Below are 22,493 nucleotides of genomic sequence, written 5' to 3' on the forward strand. Positions count from 1 at the left end.
AAACCACCCCGATAGCGGCCCTTGGAGCCATCACTGACGTCGAGACCTTCCACAGAACAATCCAAGCGGCAGCCTTTATAGCAGCACAACGCCTGAAAAACTACGTACTGTGGATAGAGAAAGGGGAATACACAAAAAAGCAAATTAAAGGAAAAGACTACGCTGTATTGTTAATAAGACTTGATAAGACAGCACGCAGGTACAACTTCGAGAAAAGATAATGCATTCAAATCCCATCAAGGGAAGATTGGAGTGAGCACGATCCTGGCCCAACTTTAGGTGAAACCTGGTACATGGATTGAGCCAGGAAGAAAGGCAGTGCGGGAGCTCGAGTCTTCCGGAGAAGGCCCGGAAAGAGGCTTATAGTACCGCTCGGAGAGCACGCCACCGTCTTCCAAGCGGAAATAACAGCAATCCTGCTCTGCGCGCAACTTGCGCTCGAAGAAAAAAGACAGGACTGTATCAACATCTGTACGGACAGCAGAGCCGCCCTATCAGCGCTAAACGGTTCCTGTACCTCCTCCAGGCTGGTATGGGACTGCATAACGGCCCTGAACAGACTCGGCGGAGAAGTACACAAACTCCTCCTCTACTGGGTTCCAGGACACCACGGTATCAGAGGAAACGAGATTGCGAACGAACTTGCCAGAATAGCAGCGGGACAAGATCTACTTGGACCGGAACCTGCTCTTGGCATTCAGGCATGCACCGTCAGAGAGGCGGTGCACGGCTGGCTGAAAGAGCAACACCTGGAGGAATGGTGCAACAGCACCGGGTGTAGACAGGCCAAAGCACTAATAGGATCACGCATCAAAGAGGTCTGGTCGACGGAGATGCGGGATCTAAGCAGGGCGGAGGCAAAGATCTTCACTCAACTAATAACCGGACACGGGACACTGGGATACCATCAGCACATAATAGGTCAAGTGAACTCACCAACGTGCAGGTGGTGCAACCAAAGCGAGAAAAGTAGTGCACATGTATTATGCCACTGCACAGCTTTAGCCGAGAAGAGACATAGGGTGCTGGGGATGATGACTTGCGAACCAACAGCGATCCAATCACTGACCGTTAGGAAGGTGATATACTTGTACAAGGCACTAACGGGATAAGATACGCAGGAATGGGGCATACCACCTGACACCCTATACCCTGAGGGATAAGAGATACAGGAATGGTGCATACCACCTGATACTCCGATCCTCAATGGACGAAACTAGACTGGTATAACCACTAGATAATTATTGGGGATGCAAAGGGCGTGAGCCTAGGCATCAGGACCTAAGGGTCCACCCACCCATAATAATAATAATAATAATAATAATAGACAAAGTTTAGTGATGGAAGTATGGCATAGCAGGACAAATGTGCAAGTGCGCAGATTGGCATAAAGTACTCTCGAAGAAGAGATAAGAAGAGGATAAGAAGATTCTTTGGAAAAACTGATCAGGATGAACTCAGTAAAAACTCAAGATCTCCAAACTCTAGTAGTGCAAAGTACCTCTGAGGTCAGAAATAAAATAATTGATATCAATATTTATTTTCTGATCTCAAGTAACTTTTGAGTTATAGTCAATACCATAGCAAAGTGCAAATTGTTGAGCCTGCAGTTCAAGGAATGTGTTTAATAAATGAAATAGTTTATCAAGTATGATCTAGTATGATCAATGATGCTATAAACTCATGCAAAAAAGTTGGCACTAAAAATCATGCATGAGATAATAATATCAGAAGAACAGCGTTAGCAATTAGTTCTCTTAGCAACGGATCCTTACGAATAATTCTGCAATAAAGTGTGTTAAATATAGCCAAACAATTGATTAATACTGCAGTGATAGAAGATAAATCAACTACATAGACTGGCATTCCTTGAGTTTTTAGCGGACCATGGCAACGCTAACCAGCTATATGACATTTGGAGGTTATATTGATAACTCTTCTCAAATTTAAGTTTAAATTAGACTGAACACAGTGACAGAAAAAAGATAAGTATAACGTTTTATCATCAATTAGGATAAAATAACCTTTTTTATATTTTTATGAAAAATACATGTAATACCTTTTTTTGTTTACAGGTGAGAAAAGCCGCACCGAGCCCAATAGGTATAAGTGAATATACAATATAAATGCTGAGAATAAAGGTCTATGTGTACGGAACACTAGAAACTCGGTCTTAAAGAATTGAGCAAGTATTAATTAAAGTTATGCAATCAACTATAAACATTAACTTAAATGTCAATTTCTGCTAATTATGGTTTTTATTGATATCAGCTCACTCCGTAGGATTCCAAGGGAACGAGTGGTTCTATTGGGCTCAAATTTTAATGGGATACTTTATACACCTGTATTTTATGTATGAATGCAGAGATTTTGATTTAAATGCTTAGAAATTTTTGTATGAACAAAAAGGTGGCATAATAAGCAAATAAAAAGGGAAAAGTCAGTATTTTCATAGACAAATAATTTCTAAGCATTCAAATCAAAATCCCTGCATTTATACTAAAACTACAGATATACAGAACATCCTCAAAAAAATTTGAACTCAAAAGAATCACTCGTTCACTTGGAATCCTACGGACAGTGACAAAATAGTCAAAGCATTGCACCGAGAGCCACAATGGGTAAGTACGTATAAATAATAATTTAGCATGGTGAAACTAGTGCTCACCTAATAATAGTAAAAAAATTATCTAATTATAAAATTTATTCTTATAGTTTTTTATAATTGCATGCATACATACATTTCTTTTATAGTAGTTAAACAATATTTAAATTCTAATTCATCTCAAGTAATATGTACTTTTGATATCTATTCGGATAACCATGGCAATATTATTCAATTAATCACTGACGGTGACCAGGATAGCCGGACTGATGAAAATTCTACCAGGGATAATTTAACTACAAATGAACAATTATGCGGTACTTTCTTATGTATATGTTATACACATGTTGGAGAGAAAGAAATCTTATGTGTATGTGTGATGAGACATTTGCTACTGAAGGTTGGTAACTTGTATACAATAAAATAATATTACAAGAAACGACACTTGTCTTTAAAATAAAATATGTGTATTTTAAAAATCATTGTAATTTTGGATGATATAGGGAAAATTAACTTGGGTGTTGCATGCAGAGTTACGGAGATCTTCACAGTAATCCTAAAAGATTAACCTTTAAAATAAAGGCTTGTCAAAATGCAAGTGCTCTATTACTGCAAAGTATACAAACATAACTTTTAATATTATACTGTCCAAATAAGAAGAAAACATTTATTAGTCCGGGCGCATGGTGCCATCTGAGTGTAAATTTCGAGCTCCTCTCAGTAACTTGGAGTTTTTCTATGTTTTTGAGGATGCTGAATCGAAATTTATTGGTTACCAAGCCCGAAACCCGTAAGTCAGTTTTTTTGTTATAAACAAATTACTGATTTGCAATAAACAAATAATGGTTATTTGCAATTGAAAAAAATTAAGTTACATTATTTAGTTATTTTTGAATCGAAAGTGCTCTAACAACTTTTTTTGTAAAACGCATACTTTTTGAGTTAAAAGTCAATAAAGTTTTCACAAAAAACGATTTGCCACGATTTTTCGAGCTGTTTTTCCCGTTCACTCTCGTGAAATCTAAAAATTCAACGATTTATTATTATTATTTATCTCATTTTATTCATCAGAGAAGTGCCAAATAGGTTATGACAAACAAAATTTCTGGCCAGTTTTTCCCAGTTTTTATTGCGAAAAATACGCAAAAGGAACTAGTCATCGCTTAGTTTAGTTTTGTTAAACAAGACATTTTGCACTATAAAAATTAAATCTAATTATTCGTATAATCATATAGCATTATATAAGGACATAAAAATTGATGACTTGGTTTAAAGTTAATTAAAATAAAGTGTATCTCCCTCTACCTTTCTCAAAATTTTCAGTAAATTATCCCCGAGTCTTATCTTGTGTCGAGAACGTGTATAACATAAATATATATGAAAAAATGAAACATAAAAAAGTTGCTTACCATAAGAAGAGAGTATGCTGCATACTCAGCTGGAGGATTCTTAATAAATTCAATTGCATCTTCCAAAGTCAGTACTTCTCTTATTTTCAGTGCAATCATGTCATCCTCATGAACATAATTAGTGTCGACATGCTTTAGAGTACGCTTTGAGGTAAAACGTATATTTTCAATTGTCTAGCTTTATTTTTAAATTTTTAATTTCCCTCACAAGTATTAATACGTAAAATTTCCGTTTGGCGCTGCTGTTTTCGTGGGATTGTGACCGAAACGAGATACAATTCACTAGCTTGTGGTATAACAAGTTCATTCCTGTAAATCTCCTTCCAGCGCGAATAATGAAGAAGAACAAGGAGACAAAGACTGTTGGCTCTTTCTTTCTTTGATGGAGCATCATGGAGAGAAGACCTCGTAAGTGTTTTAATATCAAATTCTAATTAATCGAAATTCAATTAGGAAGTCGAGGGCTGCAAATTTAAAAATCATTTATTATTATATAATCAAAAATTAGCGTAAAAAATGATGATTGTTATACCATTATATGTTTTAGGTTAGAAAGTTTGGATTGCAAAATTTAATATCAGCTTTATGTACGTTTTTATTTCTTGGCATGGATATGTGTGTTTCTGGCCAAACGAATAAGTTTAACGTTATGGGAATATAACGGCTTTTTTATAGGTTAGGAAAGTAAAATTTTCAAGTTTATCATTTTTCTAAGATTCCCTTGTGTTCATTCTATAGCTTAACGGATTTTTCATCTGACAATGTGTAACATAATTTTGTTATGATCTTTGATGTCAGTCGGTACTTTGTTGTGTTATCCCCAATCTTATAATATTGTTAACTATACTACATTTTATAGCTAATTATATGAAAAAAGTATTTTGTTGACTATTAGTTTCTTATAATATCGCTGAAAATTCTGACGAAAGTAGATAGAGGCAAATTGAGGTTAAGAGAATAGGATAATCACCAGCTGATAAATCAGTTCGGTTTTATTAATACTTTAATTTGTTATATTTAATACAGTCCTACTCTATTATCTGTACAACGTTTCTATGATACTCATGCACTGCACTTAAAAGAGACGATAAGCTAGGTAAGTAAGTAGTGCTCTGCATTGCCCCTATCTTTTTAAGTGAGTCTGTGATATCTCAGAAAATGAATATTATTGATTTTTAGCGTTCAAAGAAATATTGTATCTGGTATATATGACACGTACAGAAATCGTTTTGTAATTTTCACGGTGTTCCTGAGTTAATATTGCATGAATTTGATTAAATTAAATATAAAATTATATCAAGTCAATCGAAAGTGCGTCTATCCTGTTTGATTAAATTATTCATGGTAAACAAATCTTTTAAATTTATATTTTAGTACGGAGCACATGCAGAAGCTTTCCAGCAAACCTGGAAAACGCGCCGAAAGGCGAGCCAGTTCTGATAATGTATGGAAGTCATCGTCATCAAGTAAGAACTTATATTATTATTAAAAATGTATAAAAGAAGCAACTACAGCTATTTATTATAATACAATAATTATTCATATTTTTCAGAATAACGAGCGCGAACAGAATCAACAAGTAATAGTAATAAATGATGATGAGGTATGTTGTTTTCTTCTTCTCATTGAATTAATTATTAAATTGTTTGTTACTTTCTGAATAGCAAGCAAGTTTGAAACATCGGTAGAATATGTATATTCTTTCATTTATGGACAATGTTGAGCAGGAACGAAGTGATGGCGGTGCCCAGCAACGTGGCAGAGGACTCATTCGTGGACGAGGCCAAAGATGTGGCTCACTTGTAGATGGTGATGATGATGGAGGTGAAGCTGCAAGAGCTGACAACCAAGCTGGCAATGACGAAGGACGGAACGCATGGACAGAGTACAAGGTCGCGGTTGTGGCCGTGGTCTAGTATATGGCGATACGATGGATATGTAGAAACGAGGTAATTTGTAAAATTAACTTGTATAGACAAGAGACAAACTACCATTCTTAAGTAGAAACTTAAAAGTGGCAATTTAGTTTAGTGTAATTATTATACATATTATCATTTGTGTTCAGTTCGTTTTATTCGTTCAAGTAGTGTAGGTGTAAATTTAGGCTTTTTGAATTTCGCGCCGCTGCTCGCTCTCCGTTGCGACGTTGAGAGCGCGCGCGCATGCGTCGAGTTGCGCGCCGCCGGCCCCGCTTGCGAGCGCGCGAAGGGCCCGCGCGCGCGGATTCCTGTTCGGACTGCCTAGCGCTTCGCACGTTTGGCTTCCTTACGCTTTTCGATTTTTTTTTCTTCTGACGGTGAGCCAGTGACGTGTTCTTCTCAGAGCTATCACTGTTCACCTCGTTCTGCGCCGTGTTGGTAGTGTTTAGCGGAAAATTCGCGATCGCGTCATTCGCGTGTGTGTATTTGTGCGAGTGTGTGAGTGTGCCTCGAGGCGATAGTCTTAAGGTTTGTTGGCGAAGGTGTCCACGTGTTGTACGTGACTCCTTCGGGGCGAGCGAACAGCGGCAACACCCCTTGTTGCCCTCGTGCCAAGCGTCTGGCTCCCCGAGACGTCGGGGCGCGCTTGGTGCACGGTTGCGGACCATCCTTTCGCTCCCCAGGCCCGGCTTCCAGACCTCCAGGCCAGGACGGAAGCAGCGGCGGACTACGACGAGGCCTGCTCAACGCCCTCTTCAGCGGTGTTTTTTGCGTTCGTCTTTGCGGTAAGAGAGCTCTCTCTGCGTGCGGAAAAGGTACCTCGCGTCTTTGCGTTTGCGTGCGTTCTTTCACTTGAGTTTTTTCTCTTTTAGAGTCACTGTTCTCTTTCTTTTATTTGTATAGTTTCCCTTCCCTTATTTTCAATAAAGCTTACACTTGCTGAGGCTTTTCCCTCTAAACCGTGAGGGTTTTTACGCCAAAGCAAGTGCTTTTTGTGTACCGCGAAATCGTGTGTGTTAATTAAAAAGAACCCTTCACTCACTCAACCCTTTCCTTTTGTTGGAACTCACTCTGAGTTCTTTCACTCATTCCAAGATTAATATTCAATTTGTGTAAAACAATAGGAAGTCGAAAGAGTATATAAATTAAATAACAGACATAATTAATTTTTAGATGTAAATTAAGTTTCTGATTATTGAATTCTCAAGCGCAGTTATTAATTGCAAGTTTTTGTAAACACTAACGGAAAGTTTTATGAAAATAAACAGTAAAACATGAAGCTTACAAAAATATATATATATTACATTATTTGCTACGTATAGAATTATATTTATTAAAGTTATATTTGTATTTAAATATATTACTGCATATTTTAGACAATGGTCCAGAGCCCTAATTAAGATTACTGCGTGCAAGACCCTACGACGTGAAAGCACTCGGTACGCACGAATGTCCGCTCTGTCACTGTAGCATAGACAACTCCAAGAGAAGACTTATATAATTATAAGACTTCTCTTTTGTGACCTCTGTGATATTGAGTATTGCATATGCGCAGGGTAAGAAGATAATTGCTTTAGAGCTTTCGAGACGTGATATTTCATGTATTCATTGAAGAGGGTCTATAAGGCGTGAGAGCCACAGTTGCTGCTCGGTGGATGCTCTCACGCCGTACACCTAGGAAGTTGAAATTACGCAAGTATAAAATAATAGTGGAGGTTTTAGAAGTTTATACTATTCAGCTATTGTAATCTCAATATCTCTTTAGAGGAATAAGAAAAACCCTGTCAGGTTATATTGTATTAAAAAACAATATACCTGCATGCATATAACAATCTGTTACTCACAAATACAATTAAGAATAGGAATGGGAAAATAACGCTATTCACACTAAATCAAAGTTAAGAAATGTGTTTGGATTGCTGTAATCTTTTTCATTCATCCATTCAAAATTATGACATGTGATTAACAAAATATTTTTTTTCGTATTTGTTTGGGAAGGTGCATACCGAAATAACCGAGATCTGTTACAGAAAATACAAAAAAAGATACTAATTGTTGATAAAAATAATTTTGTCGTGAAAGACATTCATTAAACTTGGAACAGGAAGGCTCCTTATCCAACTATCCACCTCACGACCGGAAGACGCAAGCTTTCCGGAACGTCGCGCATGCCACCAACAAGGTGCTAGTAGGCCGTGCCATGAAAGGTAATTGTTTTATAGTGCTCCGTTTTTCGTGCTCCAATGCCGCTGCTAAAGCAGGCATTTGTCGTCGTGTGCGTGTGTGCTGTGTCGAGTAGTTGGAGCCGAACGTTCGGGGATCGGTTATTCAAATAGTATATTGTATATAATAAACAAAATATATGTGTGTATGTGGGTATGCATGTGCGTATATATGCTGTGTGTGCATACGAGTATGTAAACGTGCGTGTGTATAATATGTGTGTGCATGTGCGTAAATGTTGCGTATGTGTGTGAGTGTGTATGTATACGTATGTATGGATAATAGTGGAGTTTTGGTTGTTGTATTAATAACTATCATTTTTTTTTGTTTCAGTGGCCGAAATTAGTAAAATATGGGAGTTCATGCGGCTCCAGTTCATAAGCATCGCAAAGTTCTTGAAAAGTGGATACATTCAACCAAAAGCCTTGGATGCCAATTAGCCAATTAGCAAATTAGTTCTTAATTTCTCGTCCGTTTTCTTTGCATTATTCCACAGGTTCAAAACGTTAAAATTGCACACGCACATAACTGTTTTCATTGTTTTTTCGCGTTCTATCACTCATCGAAAATCGTGTCGTCCGAGTCGTCGTCCTTCTTTTGTTTTAACATATAGCAATATACAGTCAGCGTGCTTTGGGCTGGCGGTGAGTACGAGTTGTGCAGAGTAAAAGCGAGTGCGTGTTACCTGAATAAATTGCGTTTCGTGTAATTTTTGTAATTTTTATTTGGCTGCTGATCCATCGACAATGCCTTTTCGTCCGACTGACGCGAATCTCCACCAAATGCGCGCGCTGTGGAGAAGACGTGACAGTGTTGCTCAAATCGCGCTGTATTTCGGCTGCACACAGATGACTGTGCGCAACTGGATTGCGAGATTTCAGGAAGAAGATCCTGAAAATCTCGCTCATGAGAGATAACAGTGGTAGTAGCTTCGCTCTTTCAAACGCTGACCTTGAGCGAGTGCGGGAAGCTTTGGTGGAGAATCCATTTCAACCAGTCTGCAGGTTGCCAGAAGCGTTGGGGTTGGATATTGGAGAAAAAGCGCTCCGTAACTCCATTAAAATGCGGTTAAATATAAAAAATCGCAGAGCAACCCGCAAAGCTTTAATAACAAATGGGGATTTACCCATACGGCTTGCGTATGCAAACCAACATCGGTTTAGGAGAGAACGGTTGCCGTCGATGAAAAAGTGTTCTCCACTGCCAAAGACGGTATAATATTATTTATTATATTTTTTAAATATTCGATGGCATGCTTTATTTATTTAATTATTAATATTTGAACGGGATGAAGCCAATTAATCTAAATAATACTTATGAAAACTCTTACTTACAATATAATTTTTAGATCCGCTGTAAATGTAAATAGTTATATCTATATGTAAATAAGTTTATCTGTTTATTTGATTTATATTTGTGAGGGAGCAATTAGTGACATTTAGTGAATTGCTCAAGTCTTATATTCTTTAGTGATGCTAACAGACATCACAACTGCACAAGCAATTTTGAATTTCGCGGGCATCAAGCAAGTTTTCCCCAAGAGCTGAGAGCAATACAGCAGACGACAACATGGCCGCCGCCAGGGCGGAGAGACCGCAAGAGAGGTATATTATACTCTCTGCTCAGGAGCAGAAGTATATCGTAGTGCAGTGCAGTGCAGTGGCGGATACGTGCAGCAGCAGCTGCAGCATCGTCCAGTCCAGCCCTCGACATAAAGATACTCGTCGGGGTACGACGAGATTACCACACACAGCGCGTGAGGCAGGGCAGGGGCACTGTTTGCGCGGTGGTTCGTCGTCGTCGCGGCCAACAACAACCGCGAGGTGCTGTCGTCGTCATCAGGAGTGGGACTCGCAGGGCAGGAATCAGCTGAGGAACAACAACAACAACAACAACAGCTGAGCAGTGCGATGCAGCAGCTGCAGCAGCAGCAGTAACTTATTGGAAGAGTTAGTAAACGTTCTTTCTCTCTTTCAATAAATTTTTTGATTTTCCAAAGGATTTTGGAGAAAGCGGTTACATTATTTCTTTGTGCCTGTGCTGAAGAGCTGCATTGGAGCCGTCAGCTGACTGGCCATACGTCTCTCCAGAGCTGGGAAGCTCTGCAGAAAGCTGCCTTGGAGTCGTCAGCTGACCGTCTAGTATTAAGAAGTTCTCTCTCTCTCTTTTCTACGTCACCCTATCAAAACTGCATCACCATGAGTTAACTCTCATAGATCTGGTATGCATTCTAGGTAGAGGAAGGTCGGAATCGGCCACATAGCCGTGCAATAGCAGCCGGGAGAAGGAGAGAGAGAATAGCCGACTAACAGCCGAGTTAGCCGCTTACTGTAGAGCGCTCCCACCAGCCGCGCGACTACACGCACACGCTGGAGCTCACGCACGCTCACACCTAAGCCGCTCGAGTCAGAAGATAAGCCCGCCGCCGGGAGGGGGAAAACCTCGCGCCAGGCCGCGACAGCAGATACTATACTGCTACTTGTATGTGAGAGGCGTTGAGTGTGTGTAAAAAGAATATTCACCTATGTAACTTAAACAATTATTTATTTGTAATGTATGACATGAGAGGTGGTATGTTACAGTGTGAAAACCCAACGATCGCACGAGAAAACATATGTAAATCGCCAAATGTAACGGCACTAGACCGATAACTATGTATTGCGCTTGTGTGAGTACTCTAGCGAGGTGTACCGTCGCGCCTCGGCCAGAGAATTCGCCCACTTGAGTTTTCGTCGCAGCCCAGAGAACATCCCTACGGTTTGACTATTCACTTTTAATTTAGAGTAGAGTCAAGTATAAGAGTGTGTTATTTTGTCGTGATTGTTATAAGAACGAGGGAGAGGTACGAGAGAGAACTTCAGCCGGAAGGTAGCGTTTAATGGTAATATTTATAATATATATTGAGTGTGAGAGGAATAAGCCGGACGTTGCGAAAGTCGGAGCTTTACTGCCTCGTGGCAGCATTTTTGACGAGCCAAGATTTTGTAGCACCGGATAACTGTGTGAGCGTTGTGTGCGAAAACGAAAATTGTAACTAATTGAAAATATCACCTTAGAGCCTCGCGTTTATTATATTACAGCCGGTTTTGTTTAAGTAAAAATTTGTGAAGTGATAATCAGTCGAGTGGTCTAAGCTTATTATTTCCTATTTTCCCGATCGAACTCCCTCGGAGAGTAGAGTCTCGTAACTAGCCGGAGACGCGACCCCAAAACGTTCGCAGATAAATCGTCCGACCTGGCGCCTTCGAAATAAATACGGCCGGGCGTTAGTAGCTAATCATTGTTGCAAAGGAAAATAACGAGAGAAAATCCACCTCGTTACAGCTCCAAGGCAGCTCTTCAGCACAGGCACAAAGAAAGAAGTATTCGTGTTTTTCAGTTTCGATGCAAATCTTTTAAGACTTTGTATCAATTAAGTATTTGATTACCGAGGCGCGCAGACAACTACAAGAAGAAGAAGGAAATCTTCAAGCATGCTGAACAGTATGTCAAGAAGTACAGTATAAAGGAGAGAGACGATATCAGGCTGATTTATCTTATTGTCTTTCATTTCTTAAATTCAGTGCTAAAGGTAAATATTTCATACAACTTTATTTATTTAAAAATATTTACTAAAAACATCAAGTATTCTACAAATTTTATAAAATTACAGGTATACGAATCCTTATCAAAGACCTTCCCTTGCTGAAGAAGGGGAAGACATTGTTTTGAACTGGTAAATCCAGAGATGTTTACTTGTGATTAATTCACGGCAGCCGAGTACTACGATTTCAAGATCTAAAATTCTTGGTGTAATTATGTGGCAATCTTGTGCTGCCAAGATAACGTCTGGTAATACATTCCAGGTAGATAAGCATTCAGCTCATATTTGCAGGATTTTCTTGTCTGTATTACATCTAGGAAAACACAAGCTTATACATACGTTTTTTTTTCTTCCTATATACTAGTTTTCTGTTCAAGTCAGTTCAGTACTATGCCAAGAATTTTCATTCGTGATTAGATAATAAATAGCATTCCTTTGGAATTTACTCTTATTCTCAATTTCTTTTCAGCATACTTAACACTTGGCTGAGGAAATTGTAATCACCACGAACACTACCAGTGTGAAATATTGCGAATGAGAACTTGTGATGTTATGTTATGGTTATTCAAGTCAGTGCCATCTTGCACCCATGAAACACCTTGGCAGGTGCTAGTGCATCATTGGTATATTCAGCAAGACAAGTGTACGCCTACACAGCTCTTGGGCAGTACCAAAAGATCCAGCTTCAAACATGAGCGAGATCACTTCCAAAGATCTTCAAGACCTCGTGCAATATTTTTCCAAGAACACTTACAAAGCCAAAGATGCAGATAGCACGGTATGTTTTTCTCAAAATTCTGAAGCAAACTAACGAGTTTATAAAATTGAATAATGTAATTTTTTGTTCAATCTCAAAAGAGTCAGGGAATCATGCAGAGATGCATATTGCTCGCAAACTTAGACTATACCCACACAGTAATCAGCAACAACAGTCAAAATTATGAAAACCAACCGAGTAGGAATAGCACTAGCAATCTCAGAAGTTGTAAGTAAACCATTTAATTTAATAAAGCGACAATTTTTAACCATAGTGTAAATAATATAATGACGTATTTTCAATTGTAAATCTAACAGCTAGAAAAGGAAGGCCTAGTTCTAAAAATTATACAACAATGAATAGTGAGTCAGAAGAAGAGGAGACTAATAAAACACCTCAACGACCTATCAGGAGAAGTGCGAGAACCCCTTCACAGGAGGTCATCTAGGACATGAAATCATTTCAGCGGCGCAATCATTTATTTAGTATTATTTATAAGTTCACTATTTAAACGTGTAAATAAGGTTTGATATGCAATACAAATAACATAGATTTATTGTAATAAAAAATGTTTTTGTATTTGAACTTATGCATCAGAACATTTATACAATTATAGAAGATATTTTTATAACAATTAAATTCTGGAAATGCATTAATTCTAGTGTCGTTTTTAGACACCCATCATTTTGACTACAAGTTACTAGTCTGATATAAATAAGAACATTAAATGCAACTTTTCATCGATTTTGTCTACATAAGTATTGCTACAGATTTTTGGAAAAAAATATAAAAAATAAGTATTGTCATGCGCACTTTTACTTTCATTTCATGAGATTTCGTTGGGGCATCCTAATTTGTCCATTAGGCAGGAATAACTTCTGTCTTGTTATCTTTGGTTACTAACTGTAAGAGACTGCCATTGATGAGTCTTTCTTGTTTTTGTGACGATTTCCAGAAGAGTCTGAAAAATTTCATAAATCGTTATTGGACGAATTACATTTAGAAGTCTTATTATTTTATGAATTATTGTTACTCGGAAATGAATTCCAAAGGAATCCAAGTTGTAGTATCAGCTTTTGGCATCCATTTGCGATTCATAGGAGTATCTAAGGTGATGGGTAAGATGCTAGCAACCAAGGAGTCAGCAAGTTTGACGCAGACGCAATTATTTGAATATTGCAAAAACTTTATTAAAAATTAGGCTGACAATTTCAAACAAACACTTTTACTCCCTTTACGATCCTTTTTGCTACCCGTCATAAAACGTGCGCAGGGATTTTCCCAAGCGCACTAATCCTTAGGACCTCAGCACCCGAGCCCTCTGCCTGCAGCACATCTGGGTCCTTACCCCCCCCCCGCTTGCTCTCTCTCTCTCTCTCTCTCTCTCTCCCTCTCTCTCTCTCTCTCTCTCTCTCTCTGACTGCAAACGTATTATCATCCTCTGATGAAGCTTGGTCGGGCAAGCCGGGCAAACCGGAGTACCTTTTCTGTGAGGTCTCCGCGAAGGGAGTTTCACCCATCTTTGTGGGAGTCGTGTATCGTCCATCACATGCCCCTTTTATTCAGGATAATAACTTCATTGAAAAGCTGACTACTTTTATGCACAACTATTCCACAAAGGTCATTATGGGTGATTTCAACGCTGACCAACCTTCCTCATCCGAAGATGCCAAGTTCATCAAGGCCTATATTGAGGAAAACTCCTTATAGTTGGTCCCTTATGGTGCCACACACCATAAACAGGACTCCGACACCTGGCTTGACCTCTGCTTAATTGATGAGCAGGATCGCCTGCTATCACACTACAAGACTGATACTCCTTTCATCAACGGACATGACCTAATCACTGCCACTATCGACGTACAGATCCCACGCTACGTACCTAAAGCATACTCTTACAGAAACTACAAGGGAATCTGTGCCGAGAAGCTAAGGGAATTCCTTGGCACATGTGACTGGTCATCTCTCGCTACGTCATCTTATTATTTTACCCATAATATAGCTACAAATCAATGATTTTTTAAGTTCTTAAGCTTCTTCAGGGTTAATCACTGAGTCAGGTAGACAGGATGTTAATCGTTTATGGTTGTCTTAAGGCAAAAAATGCAACGACCAAGGTACAGCTACACTGCGACTTCACGTGTGGTCTCTGCGCTAACAGGTTTATTTACACAGTGCTCAAAAATCAAAATTATATAATGCGTATACTTTGGCAGAATCTATTGTGAAACACCGAAGCACGAAAGAAGGAGCTATGCTCAAAAATTTAGCAACTTGGTATATAATATCATTAGACGACAATTAAAAGTAGTAGAAGAAGATAACTGGCATGCGAAAGCACTTTATAAAGAAGAATGCAAGGATGTTGTAGGAAGCTACACTGGATTTTAACAACAGAGACCGAAATGACGAAGAGTCAGATATGGAATTGACCAAGAGCCTTGGCATAGTAACCTCTATTGCACTAGAACATTGTCAATCTACACCGAAAATAAAACACAGCAGTTTCTGCTGTAAAGTCCGTCAATTTCAGCTGTGTTACCACGGTAGCAACTGTTAACTAAAAACAGCGAGTGGCCACTGGTACTTTTGGCAAGTTTTCTCTATCTAGAATATGTAGGTGTTAACCTTTATAAAACATAAATAAATCTTGAGAAATTAATTTTTGAAATAAGCAATATGATAAAATTTTAAGTAATGCCCATTATGAGATGGATAAGTAACAACATTTGAAACTTTGATTTGCTAGTCACTCTGCATGCAATTATGGGATGCTACTAAATTCATATCTGTTATTCATGGTAGTAGTTTACTCTTTTATAATGGTCATATTACTTATTCAAAAAATTAATTACTCAAGATTCTCAAGATTTGTTTATAGGTTTTAAAAAGGTTATACATAACCTACATATCCTAGATAGAGACTGTAACGGTTCAACTTTCCCCAGGATGTTGGACAGTCAGTCGGTTCCAGGATCTGGATTGGGGAAAGGGGCAATAAAAGAGTCTGTTCTTATGTTTTAACAAAATATATTTCCTTAAGTAGATAATAGTAAATAAATTAAATCCTGTCTGAAACAGAAATCAATTATGCGCTTGGTTAAGAATATTTCACCTTTATAAATGGAATTGTTTAAACTAGCGCCGTTAACAATTTACGAAAATATCTACGCGACTTCGCTATAACAATGAGTCGGTGGTTACGGCTACGGTGTTTCGGTTGTATGGCGGATCGGTGATGGGTTTGAAGGTTAGGATTTCATTCGGTACGGTGGAGTCGTGTGCGCACGGCTACACCGATCCGGGTGACTTGCGTAACAACAATCTCGACCGCCCTGTGTGCGCGCAGTAGCGGCCAGGATAGTGTAACGGGATTTTGAGGTTATCCCTCGGATTTATGAAGTGTGCGCACGGCTTCACAAACCTTCGTTGCTCGTCTCGTTCCTCTCTTTATCCTGTGTGCGCACATAGATAAAGCGAGTCGTGAGATGTCGGCGTAAGGCTGGCTTTGTTGGTTAGGATTTTTACGGTGGCACCGGGTATCGTCACGTGTGCTCACGTAGACGAGGCTCGATGTCGCTCGGGTGTTTCGGGTTGGCTCGTGTGCTCACGACGGCAATTCGGAGATACGGGTTTCGGTTCATCTACCAAATCGTCACGCGTGCTCACGAGACGACTTCGTCGGCGCAGATCTATCTCTCGCTGTTCCCTGTAGTAACGTGTGCGCACGATGCTACCTGGAGTGGAGCTCGAGTAGAACTATCCACCGTGTTGCGCTGTCCGCCTTATAAATGCGCGCGGTGCGGATACGTATGAGCGCGTACGCCGCTCGCGCCACCTGGCGCGTCGTTGCTAAGCTGTTCATCGGCTGTCGCGCTCCGCGCTCGTGCGGACTCGCCTTGCGGTTGTTGCGCGCACGCTCGCTTCGCTTCGTGCGGACTCGCCTTGTGAATGTTGCGCGCGCGCCCATTTCGCGTCGTGTGTATTCGCTCGTTGCGCATGTTATGTTTATTACGGCCGTCTTCATGTGTATTTAGATGTGCGAGACTCGTGTCTCGTCACAAGGCAACTTACCAAAACTACCAGAGGCCACTCGCTGTTTTTACTGAACAGTTGCAACCGTGGTAACACAGCTAAAATTGCCGGGCTTTGCAACAGAATCTGCTGTGTTTTATTTTCAGTGTAGCTGGCTTTGTTTGAGATTTTTATACATGTATCCTGTGCTAGGATAATAAGTGTGCCAAGGCTAACGAACTGATTAAGGTACTAGCTGTGATCGTATAACAGTCCACAGTACTTTGCCATCCATCCTACAAAATACAAAAGGACGTGTAATCACGTTATCTTATCAAGCTGCTGACAGAAATATATCGATAAAGTATATTGGACAAAAAGAACGGATGACTATACAGGCTACAACAACCTGCCAGTGTTGATGTAAAAAAGCAGGAATAAGTAAGTCTTCTCTGCAAGTGTTAAGCAATACCGTGGTGCTAGTCTTGTAATGCCTGCAAAGTAGTCTCATCTTAGTTTTGAGTTTGCTATACAGTATATGCACACTAAATAACTGTAAAAGCACCAACGATAATAATGGTTATGAAGAAAGTTGTCTACAGCGAGGACTGACAATACTATACCTCTAGCAGCAAGAATAAGGTAAAACGCAGTATTATCCAATTTTCATTTTGAGGTAGTACTTGTCGCTACGTTCCCAATCAAAATTAGCGCACTTTTTATTTCTTCTTTATTCACATATATAATTTACTAAAGAAGCTTCATAAATAAGCATACACCAAATAATGATTATGCATTGAAATTAAATTATTCTATTCGTCCTTATTATTAATAAAAACTTCCATACAGAAGCTGATTTGACTTACTTTTTCAGGTTAAGTGTGCCTTTTTTGGCTTTCAATCAGTTCTTTCTAATACTTATATCTACTTAATCATAGTTCATAATCCGAAAATGATAAACATTCTTCAAACATTTATCTTTAATTTCAAAAATTCTGAACAAAATCTGAACGGTAGTTTTTTTATAAACTTTAAGGGTTTCAGTCACTGGAAATGTAATTTCCATAAGACTACATGTTAAATGATAAAAATTCAAATGCTTATAACTGTTTTCCCACAAACCCTGGCCTTACAAAATTTTTTGAGTCATCTTTGATCTAATATGAATCGATATATAAAATTTTATTGTATATTTGAAGGATATTTAGTTAACAAATAAGTATTTTCTTGTATTATCTTACTAACCGCACTAAAAATAACATAAAACAAATATAAATGCAAAATCTAAAGACATGATTTTGAAAAGCGTATACGTCAAAAGGCTACATAGTGATAGACTTGACATTATAAATGTACGATAAAAAGGACACAAATTTATTATCTATACAAAGTATGGTGTTTCAGAAAATAAAAATGATAGCAACTTTACTATAGCCACCAAGCCATATTTATATATAAAATCAGTTATAGATGTGTTTTGCACGTCTCCAGGCAATTAAACTGGGTTAATAAACATATTTTTTATCAAGAACTTATATATTTAGCTCACTTATATATTAAATACATATCTTTGCTAATATTTGTTAATAAATATTTAAAAAATTAGATAATAATAATTTCTTGTAGTGTATGATCATTGCATACTAACAATTTTCATTTTTTTAAAATACTAACAATTGTTTTTGTGCTTCAATTTTCGATGCACGAAGGCTCAGTTTTTTATCAGTTATTTCAAACTATTATTTACAATAAATGTATTGCATGATATGGTTACCCCTGGTGTATATTAAAAAATGTTGTTTAGCGTCAATTGATTTGTTGCATGCAAATATAATATACTGTGTCAAAAATATAGACAACAATAACATGTAAAAAAGTGATAGCATACGAAAAGGAATACTTTATACGAAAAGTCGTAATAATAATAATAATAATAACAGCAAAATTAAAAAGAATACTATTACAATGAATTGCAAAAATAAAAAAATATTTAGCAGATATTTATAACCAAAACAGTTGTGCATGCAAATTATGATATATGTAAATAGAAAATTATACTAAAATTTATAAAAAATAAGAAGTTACAATCATCAAAAGAATTAGTGAATATAACGAATAGCTAAAATTTCGGTTATATAAGTTCTCTTCGTTTTTGGTCATTGTGGCGCCATCTTCTAGTAGTTTACTATACTTATGATACATGGCGATGGCGCTACTATCTGACTCTACATTCATATGTAGATACCACGTGACACGCACGGGACACAGTTGTACCGATAATTCGCGATTCCTGGCTACGGAATCCCCTTAAAGGACTGAAATCTCTAAAAGAAATTGACTTTTAAAAAAGTAAAAGATTAGGCGAGTTTGATTACAAATCAACAAAATTACAAATGAAAAAGAACTGATATCAATCAAACAAAGTCAAGTTAATTAAATATTTAATCATAATAAAGCAAAAAAATTGTTATATTTAATTAAGGGCTTACTTAACTTAGAGTTAAGTTATATGTTGATCCATTAGAAACAACTCACAAGATACATACTACGTAAATTGCCATACCAGTTTCTTTTGTTTTCTAGTGAACAACTAAAATTTTCTTTTTATGTACTAAAACGTGATTAAATATATAATTAACTTGACTTTGTGTAATTGATCTCAGTTATTTTTTATCTGTAATTTTGTTGCGGAATATATCAAACTCGCCTAACCTTTTACTTTTTTAAAAGTCAATTTTTTTAGAGATTTGAGTTCTCTACAGTATACATATATCGCCGTCTTACCCAAATATCAAAACTTGATAACACATTGATCTTATTTGATCATTAGCACATTTGCAATGTAGGTGTATGTGGGTTCATAGAATTAGATTATTTTATCATGAATTATTGCTGTCAATTTTAATATATTGCAACATTGTGATTGTTTAGTACATATATTTTAGTGAATGGAGATAAAAGTACGTATTTTAAAGATACATTTTAATATGTTACAAGAAAGATACATGTTTTTTGGTAATGGATGTACACGCAATATCAATTTTTTTCAGTACCCCAGTGGAAATGGAAAAGTGTATATAAATGTATAAAAGTGTATATAAATGTACAAAAGTGTGTATTTTTGTTGTATTTCGACAGAACTTTTTTTGGATTTTGCTACAGAAATATACATTTTTGTACATTTATATACACTTTCATACAGAAAAAAATTTGTTGATTTTTACAATTTAGTTTCGTATTTGCCACACTAATTTACATTTATATACACTTTCGTATATAATTTCATACAAAAATATACACTTTTGTACATTTATATACACTTTCATACAGAATATTTTTCATAATCGGGCAAATTTGTTTTCAATTTGCAACACACATATAAACTTATATACACTTTTGTACATTTATATACACTTTCATACATTTATATACACAGCTTTCATGTAGTATATTTTTTATAACTGAACAATTTTTTCTTTGGGTTTGACATAGAACGTACACTTATATACACTTTTGTACAGAATTAAAAAAATTATGCTCATATAAAAATAAAAAATTCTGTTCAAATGGATGTAAATACACAGACCACTATATATTAACTTTTATAGAAGAATAATGAGAGAGGGGGGCATTAACGAAGTAAAATGAGAACGTAGGTTATGAACGTTTATTTATTACTTGTAATTAACAAAATAATTTCCATTTTAAACACGCTGATTGACATATACTATATATATAATAATTATATTTTTATATATATTTTAATAAATTGAAAAGTAATAATATTTTTGGTGTTGCGCGAACACATTTACTTAAATTACTAGTTACAAATATTAAAGCTTTAACGTTTTATATAATTGTCATATATTCACTAGAAATATGTGAATTTATATTTGTACTATAATGTGTTATAATCTAAGAAGTTAAACAAGTAATTAAATTATAAATTAAGTTTATTCTTCTGATTCTTGTTCGGCTGTTTCTTCAGCGGGAGGTATACCATTTTGCTGCTTTCGCAAAGCAGCAAGTGCTGCCTCCGCTTCTTGTTCGGATGTTTCTTGAGTAGGAGGTATACAATTTTGCTGCTTTCGCAAAGCAGCAAGTGCTGCCTTCACTTCATTTTCTGCTCTTTCCTGTCTTTTTAATTTGCCTTTTGCACAAGAAATGGCATTATGGTGATATCTATTTAACTTCTCCAATTCATCATGAATTTGGGGTGCTGTAAACCCCTTAACTCTCAAAAAATTAAAAAATTGTTCTTCAATGACTTCAGTTTTTTTTTGGAGATAACGGTGTTAAGTGCTCAGTTCCTTTCTGTACCCGCACACACCGTTTCGCCATATTTTCGCGCCCATAGATTCCTATAGATATTGTATTTATAAATTCGGAGGGCTTTTTCGTTTTATAAGCATTTTTGTATGCTACTGAATTGCACTTAACACTTTTCTGCAGTGTCACGATGTTCTGATCTTCATCAGAGTTGGAATTGACTTTGTTCATTTCAATTTGATTCATATTAAATACTTGCTCGTACCCTTTGATAGTGCTGTCATCTAGAATAATAATAGAAGAATGTCACATAAATACTAATTATCGCATTTTAATAATTGTTCTGAACGTAAAGCATATGAATATTGATTTCCTATCATCACATTATAAGTCGTTACCTTTCTTATTGTTAATTTGATCTCCGTCATTGCCAACTTTTTCTTGTAATTCTTGGTATATAACTTTTCATTTATTAGCTTCTTTTTTAAAATGGTTTGCCTGTATTTTATATGCACGGCAAGCTGCCATCAAATTTTAATCTTTTTTCTTATCAGATTCTTCAGTTACTGACTGTAAGCTACGATTTTTGTCATTTGGAGTGGACGTAGAAATGTCTCTAAGCCGCTGTCTCTTTGATGAATGAGGTGTGCGGTTCTGTATACAAATATGAAGTTATAAAATTTGATTTTTATATCAATTTAATAATTGTAATAATACATATTTGAGGGCTTTCATCTTCGGCGGGGTCTGAATCAGTGAGTGGCTCAACTTTGGTATCAAGGTATTTCTGTACTATCGACTCCTGAGTTTTTTTCTTACTTTCTGTTTTGCGCTTTTTGGCTGCCTATCCAATATGACATAAGACAAGTAAATAATTGAACTAATTATTATTATATTTTATTTTAAACAGTTAAAAGTTAATACCTTTCTCCTAGATTTTGTTCATTTCAATAAATCAGACTCGTTCTCTGCATCAGAATTTGGCACATCATCAGGATTTAGCACATCATCAGCATTTGGTAGATCTGATTGGTTATTGATTGTTGAGTTAGGAGAATCGTACAGTTTTGGTACACGGAATCTCTTATTATTCTTTATAGAATAAGTAATGTAACTTTGCACTTTTTCAGAGGTATCTGCAATAAGTATATTGTAGAATAAAAAGAAATATAAAAAATGTTAGATTAGAAATATTTTACAATACCTGCTGCATGCAATATGTAACAATTTTTTTTTTTTTGTCTAAAGGGTTGCGTTTGAATCTACAAATTTTATCCTTGAAGGAATCTTTGTTGATTTTATAAGCACGATGGCTCGATGGCTCTCGTAAATTTTTCACCCGTAAGTTTTGGAACAACATGAATATATGCATAATATTCTTCTGTCGTAATTTCCGACATTTTATATCCAAGGCACGTACCACTATAATATCCAACACAAAGGTATTATACAAAAAACTTTTTGGCGGTTCAGTACCTATTGTTACTTTTCTATTTAGCCGTGTGCGTTCACAGACTAACACATCGGGCGCAGCCAATTAGAACGTGAGAGTATCTAAGTATACACTGATGTATACACTACGCGATAGAGCAAAACTGCGAATATCGTTCATAAGTCTTACGAGTTCAGAAAAATTTCAATCCTCAAGATGTCAGCACTGCCCATGCGAAAACCGCCGCAACGCGCATGGTATATGCTCTACTATATACTGCCT

General features: G+C 36.9%; 2 protein-coding genes across 13 annotated transcripts in view; both read left to right on the forward strand.

Annotated features, from left to right (window-relative positions):
• Nos (nitric oxide synthase) overlaps positions 1–22,493 on the forward strand; it is a 1,339,001-nt gene that overhangs the window by 424,790 nt on the left and 891,718 nt on the right. The window contains exon 1 of one of the 12 annotated variants that reach the window (XM_032601214.1): positions 8,596–9,368. Within the exon in view, the coding sequence (XP_032457105.1) occupies positions 9,063–9,368 (306 nt within the window). The 5' untranslated portion in view covers positions 8,596–9,062. 12 annotated transcript variants of the gene reach the window in all.
• On the forward strand, positions 9,444–13,290 carry LOC107981213. Its single transcript, XM_031923021.2, has 5 exons — positions 9,444–11,727; positions 11,809–12,001; positions 12,209–12,517; positions 12,598–12,724; positions 12,814–13,290. The coding sequence occupies exons 3-5, from the start codon at positions 12,431–12,433 to the stop codon at positions 12,942–12,944; spliced, it is 345 nt and encodes a 114-aa protein (XP_031778881.1). The 5' UTR covers positions 9,444–11,727; positions 11,809–12,001; positions 12,209–12,430; the 3' UTR covers positions 12,945–13,290.

This window comes from Nasonia vitripennis (genome assembly GCF_009193385.2).
Source record: "Nasonia vitripennis strain AsymCx chromosome 1 unlocalized genomic scaffold, Nvit_psr_1.1 chr1_random0002, whole genome shotgun sequence".
Taxonomy (NCBI): Eukaryota; Metazoa; Arthropoda; class Insecta; order Hymenoptera; family Pteromalidae; genus Nasonia; species Nasonia vitripennis.